This window comes from Chrysochloris asiatica, unplaced genomic scaffold (assembly GCF_000296735.1).
Source record: "Chrysochloris asiatica unplaced genomic scaffold, ChrAsi1.0 scaffold00140, whole genome shotgun sequence".
Lineage (NCBI taxonomy): Eukaryota > Metazoa > Chordata > Mammalia > Afrosoricida > Chrysochloridae > Chrysochloris > Chrysochloris asiatica.
In genome coordinates this window covers 8,583,198-8,593,864 of record NW_006408658.1, presented here as the reverse complement: position 1 = coordinate 8,593,864, position 10,667 = coordinate 8,583,198, and the positions used below count along the sequence as shown (strand labels likewise).

At 42.9% G+C, this 10,667-nt stretch overlaps 1 protein-coding gene across 3 annotated transcripts in view; it reads left to right on the top strand.

Moving 5' to 3' along the window:
• FAM168A (family with sequence similarity 168, member A) overlaps window positions 1–9,623 on the top strand; it is a 268,500-nt gene extending 258,877 nt beyond the window's left edge. For 2 of the 3 annotated variants that reach the window (XM_006870277.1, XM_006870275.1), the window contains 3 exons: window positions 3,500–3,642; window positions 8,125–8,299; window positions 9,511–9,623. In XM_006870277.1, the coding sequence (XP_006870339.1) occupies window positions 3,500–3,642; window positions 8,125–8,299; window positions 9,511–9,623 (431 nt within the window). The remainder of the gene's footprint in view (window positions 1–3,499; window positions 3,643–8,124; window positions 8,300–9,510) is intronic. The other variant, XM_006870276.1, reaches the window with a different exon arrangement.
• The last annotated feature ends 1,044 nt before the right edge of the window (window positions 9,624–10,667 follow it).

Sequence of the window (10,667 nt, the reverse complement as noted above, 5' to 3'; positions counted from 1 at the left end):
CGACTCAATGGCACCTAACAACAACAAAATGGTGTGACACTGTAGGATAAAGCATTGAACTGCAGTGTTGATTTGAATCATAAGGTCAGTGATTCAAACTCACCAGCTGCTCCTTGGAAACAGTATATGAGGTCTCTATGAGTCAAACTGACTCAGTGGCACTTGTCAACAACAACAGCATGGGCAAAATATTGAATGGTGCAGGAAGCGTCAAAAGAAGATGGAAGGGATACACAAAGCCACTGTCCAAGCTTCGTGGAGGACATTGGTAAAAAACACGTCTCCAGGAATTGATGGAATATTAATTGAAATCCTTCAACAGACTGTTGAAACACTTGGAGGTGCTTATTCATCAATGTCAAGAAATTTGGAAGACAGTTACCTGGCCAACTGATAGGAAGAGATCCACATTTGTACCCATTCCAAAGAGAGGTGACCCAACAGAATAAGGAGGTCCTCAAACAATTAATATCACATGCAAGTAAAACTTTTCTAAAGGTAATTTAAAAATGGCTATAACAGTACGCCAACAGGCAGCTGCCATACATTCAAACCGTATTAAAAGAGGCATAGACTTAGGGATATCATTCCTAACATCAGATGAATTTTGACTGAAACCAGAGAATACTAGAAAGGTGTTTACTTGTGCTTTATTGACTATGCAAAGTCTTTTGACTGTGTGGATCATGAAAAATGATGGATAACTTTGTGAAAAATGAGCATTCCAGAACACTTAAATTTGTTCATAAAGAACCTATATGTAGACCAAGAGACAGTCATTTGAACACAACCAGGAGATACTGAATGGTTTAAAATTAGGAAATGTCTGTGCCAGGGTTGTATCCTTTCACTGTACTTTTCAGTCTGCATGCTGGGGTCCTGATGTGGCACTGTGGGCTAATGCACTGGACTGCAAAGTCGGTTTGAACCACAAGGTTGGTGGTTCAAGCTCACCAGCCACTCCTTGGAAACCTATACAGGGTCGCTATGAGTTGGAAGTGACTACAACATGCTAAACAAATAATCTGAGAAGCTGAATTATATGAAGAAGAATGTGGCATCAGAATTGGAGGAAGACTTATTAACAACCTGTGATATGCAGATGATACAACCTTGCTTGCTGGAAGAGAAGAGGACAAAAAATACTTACTGATGAAGATAAGACTACAGACTTCAGTATGGATGGCACCATAACTTAAAAACCCCAAGAATCCTCACATCTGGACCAATAAATAACATTATGATAAATGGAGAAAAGACTATCCATACCATGTTTTCCTCTTTTAAATTGAGGGTTAGCAAGCTTTTCTTATAAAGGGTCAGATAAGTATTTTAGGGTTTGCAGGTCATATGGTCACTGTCATAACTGCTGTTGTAGCAGAAAAGTAGCCATAGTCCGTCTTAAGTGAATGAGTGTTTCTGTGTTACAGTAAAACTTTATTTACCAAAGAACACCGCAGTTATAACAACCACTGGCTGTATCTTTATCTGTTTCATTTGTTAATATGAGTAAAGGATTCTGTAATTAAATAAATTTGGGAAATGACATTTCCTACATACAATTTAACATCCATTTTTATCTGTGAAAGATTCACATCTTACCTTGTCACTTCATAACTGCATGTGATAAAAATCCCTGCTTATCTCTATTTTACATGACACTTCACAGCGTTTATAGGACCCTGTTGTTGTTGTTGTTTTCACAATAACTATTAAGCTTCCTTGCTGTAGTCCACTGTGCACACTTGGGATACTTGCATCTTGTGTGTCTCTTTTATAGATAAATAAACTGTGGCTCCAAGATAAAGTACCCATCAGATGACTCCTTCTAGATGTCTGCAAACCTAGACTCCCTGTCTCCTCACAGTATCTTCATCTCTGTCTATAAACTGTAACTCCTGATTGACTCTGTAATCTAGGAAACCTGCTGAAGAGTCTACTCTAGACTTCTCTTCAGCTGCCTTCTCCTTCCCCACCCATACCCCATCTCACTTACCCAATGTTTCCTCTAGGTCTGTTACTTCAATGTTTCCTTTCCACTCCATACTCTTTACTACTTACTTCCCAGGCATATTTGACCAAAGAACTAGTTTTTTGTGTAACAAACTATAGTTCTGCAGGTGGGAAAAAAAAATGACATTCCAGGCATTAGGAGAGGACACCAGCAGCTGCCTTTTGTGGTAGTTACCACAGTAGCGTTCACAGTCTCCAGAGTACCTCATCAGGGTGTGTGGTGCCAAGCCAAGACTGTGATGTGGATTGAGAGAGATTTGTGACCAACTGGTGGCTTCCTTTTATTTAACGTTAGGATATAAAAGCCCCTGTATTTCTAGAGCCATGGAATTTTAGTTTAGGAAGAAATCTTTATTTTTAACTTCCTGATTTTACAAACAAAGGCCCAGAGACTTGGCAAATTAGAGAGAAAGCATAGATCTCTTCCAGTGAAGTATCCTCTCCACTCTGCCCCCAGTCTCTCCTGCCAGAAATAGCACCTTGGGATTATAAGAGTCTTTGCTGAGCATCTTATCAGTGAAAGTGCTGAGGCCCAAAGAGGCTTCAGTGATGTCAGCCAAACCCAGCCCGGACTGGGACCACAGAGAAGCAGCAGTTCAACATCACCTCATTAGTGCTCTATTAGTGAGGTCCCCTAAATTCAGAAATAAGAGCTTAGAATCTTCAGAAGAATTTCCTAAAAAGGTGTACTCCTCTCTGAGCACCAGAACCATCTTGTATAAAGTGAGAAGGTTGGGGATCACCTGGATTCCGTAGAACCATTCCATTTAATGATCCCCTCGGGACACAGTCTTATTCTTGTGTGGCTCAGGTTTTTTCCTGTGAACACAGATGTGACTCTTCCAGAGGATTCAGAGGTAGCATACATTGTTTGTTTGTATGACTTCTTGGCACTGATTTATTAGCTTTTAGCATCCCAGAAGCTGGAAATCTCTGAATGGTGCTTTACATGAGATTTTCAATTCAAAACTTGATGGGGAGATGATGGTGGGAAGTCCCAAAAGGGAGAGAATTATAAAGGGAAAATTAGAGAAAGCAAGACAAAGAAAGATGAAAACATCAGTAGAAGATACCCTGGGGTGTGGGGCGAGGAGACAAAAAAGCAAGAAGATGGAGGCTAGCTGGACCCCTGCCTGTCTCACAGCAATATAGCCTCAGAATCCCAGGCCATCAGAGTTGAAAAGGATCCCTTAAGAGATCATCTGGTCCCAACCTGTTATTGTATATATGAGAAAGTCCTGAGAACCAGAGAAACAAACAAACAAAAAATGATCGGAATCACATATGTAGCCCTGTGCATCAAGACTGAGAAAGCTGCCTCTGGGCCCAGGGCTCTCTGGGAGGAGTCCTATTGTCTGTTTCCATCTGTGTTTCCAGCCTGGATTCAGCTCATCCTTGTCTGGGGAGTCGTGACTGGGACGTGCTGCCTTCTATCCATGCTGTTCTATGAACTAATTGGAAGTCTTCTCTTATTGCCTTGGTACAGGATACACTGCAGGGACACCATACAAGGTCCCACCAACCCAGAGTAATACTGCTCCACCCCCCTACTCCCCATCACCCAACCCATATCAGACGGCCATGTATCCAATCAGAAGTGCCTACCCCCAGCAGAATCTGTATGCCCAGGTAAGTACATGGGAAAGCCTGTGCTTCTGTAGGTAGAAGGAGTCGCCAACCAGGTGGGGTGGGATCAGATGAGATGAAGAAGAGAGGGAAGGAGAGCTCATGGCTTGGCTGTGTGTCACTACAGTCTTTCTACTCCCTCCCTCCATCTCAGCCCCCCAGAGGTGTGAAGCAGGAAATCATTTAGAACCCAGAATGTCAGAGGATAAGGTCTTAGAGATCATTTAGCTCAACTCCTTTGTTATGCAAGTGTGGCAGTTGACACCCAGTGACAGGAGTGACTTGTCCAAGTGAGCTATTGGTTGACTCAAGGTGAGCCTCCTTATACCTAGGTATCTCTCCCTACACTTTCCATCTACCTTCCCTGGCATCTGTGAGCCAAGTGATAAGGAGACTAGTACTCAGGATCTGCCACCAGTGCCCTATATGACCTTGGGCAAGTGCTTCTCTTTTTCTGTGTCTTGGTGCCCCCGTCTGGCCTCTGAAGGGATGACTGTGAGTTTATGGGAAAACTCTATTCTGTTTTGTTTTTCCATGACCTTTTTGAAACCCCCTCATATGAAGCACCAGCATATACAGGGCACATTTTTTGGGAGTAACAATTCTACATGAGGTTTAAGTGATAAGGAGAATACTTTTTAAATTAAAAAAAAAAAAAAGTCTACCTCTCTCTGTCAGTTTATCGTACTGTCTTGGTTTCTGTGTTGCTGTGATGCTGGAAACTATGCCACCAGTATTTTAAATACCAGCAGGGTCACCCATGATTTCAGCTGAGCTTCCAGACTAAGACAGATTAGGAGAAGAGAGGTGGACTACTTCCAAATTTTAACCACTGAAAACCTTATGAATAGCAGTGTCAGAAGAAGAGTCCCTCAGGTTGGAAGGCACTCAAAATACGACTGGGGAAGAGCTGCGTCCTCAAAAGTAGAGTTGACCATGATGATGTGAATGGAGTAAAGCCTTCGGGACCTTCATTTGCTAATGGGGCACAACTCAAAATGAGGAGAAACAGCTACAAACATCGATTATAATCAGAATATGGAATGTTGACAGAAATGAAATGGAACATACATACATCAATATCCTAGGATTGTTGTAATGGACTGGTATTGGCCATTGTGAATCTGAAAATCACACAGTTTACTATGTTAGGAATGACAAATTGAAGATGAATGATGTCATATTCATCATTCAAAAAAAAGACCATTTCAAGATCTATAGAAGTATAATGAACATTTCAAAGTCTACAGAAGTATAATGCTGTCTGTGATAGGATAATATCCATAGACCCACAAAGAAGACCTGGTAATACCACTATTATTCAAATTTATACACCAGTCACTAAAGCCAGTGATGATGAAATTGAAGAATTCTACCAGCTTCTCCAGTCTGACACTGATCAAACATGCAATAGAGCTGTGTTGACAGTTACTGATAATTGGACTGCAAAGGTTGGGAACAAAGAGGAAGGATCATTAGTTGGAAAATATGGCCTTGGTGATAGTAACGATGCTGGAGATCACATGATAGAATTTTGCCAGGCCAATGACTTATTCACTACAAATACCTTTTTTCAACAGCATAAATACACATGTACCCACCTAGATGGAAAACACAGAAATCAAATTGACTATCTCTCTTGAAAGAAATGGTGGAAAAGCTCCATATCATCAGCCAAAATAAGGTCAGGGCAGACTAGAACAGATCATCAATTGCTCATATGCAAGTTCAGGCTGAAGTTGAATTTTTTTAAAGTCCACAAAAGCCAAAAGATGACCTTGAGCATATACCACCTGAATTTAGAGATCATCCCAAAAGCAGATCTGATGCATTAAACACTAATGACTGAAAACCAGAAGAGTTGTGGGATGACATCAAGAACATACAGGAAGAAAGCACACAGTCATTAAAAAGACAGGAAAGAAGGAGAAGATCTGAATTTATGTCGGAAGAGACTCTGAATTTTGCTCTCCAGCTGAGATTCTAAAGCAAATGGAAGAAATGAGGAAGTAAAAGAGCTGCACAGAAAATTTCAAAAGGCTGCTCAAGAAGACATAGTCAAATATAATGAAATGTGCAAAGACTTGGAGTTAGAGAACCAAAAGGAAAGAACTTGAGGTAAAAATTCAAGTCTCAATTTGAAATGCTGAAGGATTTCAATAGTGGCATTGAATGATGCAGAAAGCATCAAAAGTAGATGGAAGGAATACAGAGTCACTATACCAAAAACAAATGATTAATGTTCAGCCATTTAATGAGTTAATAACTGAATCAAGAGCCAGTGGTACTGAAGGAGGAAGTCCAAAGTACACTGAAGACATTGGCAAAGAACAAGGCTTCAGGAATTGATGGAGTACAAACTGAAAATTTTCAACAAACTGATACAGCACTGAATGCACTCATCTAAGCCAAGAAATTTAGAAGACAGTTACTTACCTGGCCAACTGATAGGAAGAGATCCATATTTATGCCTGTTCCAAAGAGACCCAATGGAATTTGGAAATCATTAGACAATATCATTAATGTCACATACAAGTAAAATATTGCTAAAGTTAATTCAAAACGGCTTCAACAGTACATTGATGGAACTGCCAGAGGTTCAAACCAGATTCAGAAGAGGATGTGAATTGAAGGATATCATTGCTTACGTCAGATGGATCTTGCCTGAAAGCAAAGAATACCAGAAAAATGTGCTTTATTGACTACGCAAAGGCTTTCAACTGTGTGGATCATGACAAGCTATGGACAACATTGCGAAGAATGAGTATTCCTGAACACTTAATTGTGCTCATGAGAAATCTGTACATAGACTAAGAGGTAGTCCTTCAAATAGAATAAAGGAACACTGAATGGTGTAAAATCAGGAAAGGTGTGTGCCAAGGTTATACTCATTTACCATACTTAATCCCATATCTGTATGTGGAGCAATAATCCAAAAAGCTGGATTATATGAAGAAGAGTGTGGCATCAGAATTGAAGGAAGACTTATTAACTGCCTGCAATATGCAAATGATACCACCTTGCTTGCTGAAAGCAAAGAGGACTTAAAATACTGATGAAGATCAAAGACCAAAGTCTTTGGTATGGTTTGTACCTCAATGTAAAGAAAACAAAAATTCTCACAAATGGACCAATGAGTAACATTATGATAAATGGAGAAAAGTTTGAAGTTGTCAAAGACGACATTTTGCTCAGATCAGCTATCAACATTTGTGGAAGCAGCAATCAAGAAATCAAATGATGTGTTGCATTAGGCAAGTCTGCTGCACAAGTGTTCAAGAGCAAAGATATCACTTTGAGGACTAAGATGTGCCTGACTCAAGCCAGGGTATTTTCCATAACTTCATACGCATGTGGAAATTGGACAATGAATAAGGAAGACCATAGAAGATTTGATGCATTTGAGTTATAGTGTTTAAGAATATTGAAGTACCATAGACTGCCAGAAGAACAAGCAAATCTGTGTTAGAGGAGGTACAACCAATATGCACCTTAGAAGCCAATATGCCCAGACATGTCGTCAGGAGGGACCAGTCCCTGGAGAAGGACTCATGCTCAGTAAAGTGGAGGATCAGTGAGAACGCGGGAGACCGTCAATGAGATGGATTGGTACACTGGCAGCAGCAATGGGCTCAAGCATAGCAATGATTGTGAGGTTGGCATAGGACTGGGCATTGTTGCGTTCTGTTTGCATAAGGTTGATAAGAGTTGGAACTGACTTGACAGCACCCAACAACATATTATAAAGTAGAATGCAAAACTTTTTAAAAGGTGAAAAAGGTAGGCTGGAGACAATTTTGTCTCATTTATGGTAGGTTGCTTTGGACTATGCTCTCATACTTCTGAGGATACAAATCTACATTCTGGGACTGTTGGTATCCTTTAGTAGAAACATCTGAGTAGCTTTCGATTAAAATGACCTCATGGGCCTGTATCTCCTCCCCCAGAGGTCAGCAAACCTGTGGGCTTTGTCAGCAGGAAGCAGTCATGTGACCCAGATAGTGGGAATTTGCCTTAAGTCAGTGTCTCTGTTCTGTCCTTTATGCCTAAAGGAAATAGATACTAAGAGACATCTTGGCAAATGTTTTCCATTTATGGTATGTTTTCACTATGTACAAATGCCAGATTTACATCTTGGTGATAATATGGAGTTCACTAGACACATTCACATCCTTATTGATTGATTGATGGTAGAGTCTGCATGTAAATTTGAGGCATCATATATAAATAAGTGCACTATAGTAAGAACAAGCATTTTGAAGGAGTAGAGCTCTTATCCCATTAGATCATCATAGCAGCCCTAGGAGCAAGGTTTATAAGTCCTAGTTTTCAGACCAAAAGCTGACCCCAGACCTTGTGAACCTGGGCCAGTGTTTCTCCCCACCATCCCTTAAAGTCTAGGAAGATGAGAGGTTTCTCTCCCTTCCCTCTCCATGTCCTACCCGCCTCTCCAAAAGCCTGTGTGACTTGATTCTCTTCCCCTAGGGAGCCTACTACACACAGCCGGTGTATGCTGCCCAGCCCCATGTTATCCACCACACCACGGTTGTCCAACCCAACAGCATTCCTTCTGCCATCTACCCAGCACCTGTCGCTGCCCCCAGGACCAATGGTGTGGCCATGGGCATGGTGGCAGGTACCACCATGGCAATGTCAGCAGGTGAGGACATCTACTTCAGTGTCCAGCCTTTTCCAGGTACTCATGACAGCATGGAGAACATAATCCTAGATTCAGCCGCAGCGTAGCATGAGAAATCTTGTGCTGGGGGACCTGGAGCCCAAAGAAACAGACCCTCTGAATTTGTCTTTAGGGATGAAGGGAGCTTTCATGGAGAAGGGCATGTTAACACTGGGCCTTAAGGAGTGAACAGATACATGAAAGGACACGGAAGTCCAGGTAGAAAGGACTTAAGTATGTTCACTAACATCTTACACAGGTGCTAGAATGGAAATGATCCAGGCACTTAGAAAACGGTTCAAGTACTGGAAGGGTGGCTGGAGCATTTGGCAAAGGTAGATAGTGATGAAGAGTCATGAAATACCTTTAGGTAACAGGGAGCTAGTGAAAAGGGTTTAAGCAGGGAGGGGTGGGCTTGGTTTAAGCATTCTTTCTGGCTGCTGAGTGGAGATAGGAAACAAATGGGCCGGTAAGGGGGTCGTCAGTTTTGTTTATGGAGAGAGAGTGACACTCGGACCCAGTAGCAGTAGAGAGCCCAGAAAAGAGGGCACAGAGAGCAGTGCTCCTTAGCATACAGGCTGGTAAGAACCTGATCAGTAATCAAGTGTAAGGGATGGGAGAGGACTTGTCCAGGATGAACTCCTCTTTGAGGGTGGGGGGACAGCAGAGTGACAGCAGATTTAGGGAAGTCTAGATAGGTTGACATCCAGGGGGACGTAACTGTTGGGCATTCACTGACAATTCACATAAGACGACAAGAGCCCAATGAATAACCTTTGATACCCAGGTATTAAAGAATCAGCTGAGTCATGATTAAAGAAAAAGAATACAAGACTGGGCAGGCTGTGGGAGTTGGGGACGTGTTCTGCCCCTAATGTGATGGTGGTTGTGAAGACCTCACTCCCCAGATCAGGCCAGCAAGCCTTGTCCAGGTCCTGGGACCACAGAGAGATAGATAAGAAAGAGCCCTGCCTTTCACAACCCCCCGGGTTAGTCAACGGGAAATGGACTCAGTATGATATTTGTAACCTCAAGAAGCATGCAAAGACCAAGTAAAGAGGAGACCACCGAAGTAAAGGGATCCTTTCTGCCCCTCAAGCATAGTAAAGTGAGGAAGGACAGACAGCAGATCATCAGGCCAGCCAGAGGGGTGCTCTGGTACTGGGTTTACTTCTCTTTGTCTGGATGCCCAGGTACCCTGCTGACTACACCCCAGCATACTGCGATCGGGGCACACCCTGTTTCCATGCCAACATACCGGGCCCAAGGAACCCCTGCGTACAGCTATGTGCCGCCGCACTGGTAAAGCCTGCAGCCCACCCAAGTGAGTGGGGCCCAGGGCGGGAGAGGTGTGGGGGTGAATAAAGAGAGGAACTGCTTCAAACCCCTAGCTTGAGTCTGGAGCATAGGAGTCAGCAGGTGGTAGGCAACAGTTATCAGTTCCTTTCCTGCTCCAAGTTCAGTGGTTTCACTCTTACAAATAGCTGTCCCCTTACAGATATTCTAGATCCTTCATAGGCTAGCTCATCATCCTGACAGTAGCTCTAGAGCAAGGACTCTTAGTGCATTTTTCTATAAACACAAAGGTCAGCATCACATAATCATAGAAGTGAAACTGGGACTTGAATTCCATTCCTTAGAATCTTAGTTCTCTGCTCTTTACCTCATAATCTTCAGACTTCTTGTAGTTGTGGGCCCCATTCTTCAAGTGAAATCTAACCTAAGTCAGGTGTTAGCTCTGATTGGGGCAGGGTGAGGCAGCTGCAGGGATGTCTCTCAGGGTGAGACCCTCTCCCTCATCATCACCCACCCCGCCCACTGCCTCCTCCAGGAGCTCTTCATGCAAAAAGACAGCCAGCGCTCCACTTAGGGGTCCTCCCTAGTTGAGGGAGGGCCAGAGGCTTCCTGTCACTAATGGCTTTTCCCTTCTTCCCCCAGACCTGGAGTCACACATTGTATGCAACTACTCAAGTCTTACAGGTGCTGGAGCAGTTCCCTAGCAGCACCACCTCTATTTGCAAGAAGAGACAACGGAAGTGCAAGGGTCACTTTATGCATCTTTAGTGGTTTTGGTTTTTATTTTTAATTTTTGTAAAAGCTGCTTTTTCTAATCTCCTGCCTCTCCCTGATTGCCCCCTGTCTTAGCTGGCTGCCCTTCCAGCTCCCCAGCACATCCTCCTACCTGGCCAGCCACATCCTCTCTGCTCTTCTTTTCTCCCCCAAGTGCTCAGTCCCAGGGGATCCCAGTCTAGTGGCAGCAGCCAGTGGGGTTTATTGCAGTGGTTCAGTTGAAGGCTCATTTCATTTGAAGAGCATAAATGTATGTGGCCCTCAGGTCCAGGGTAGGAAC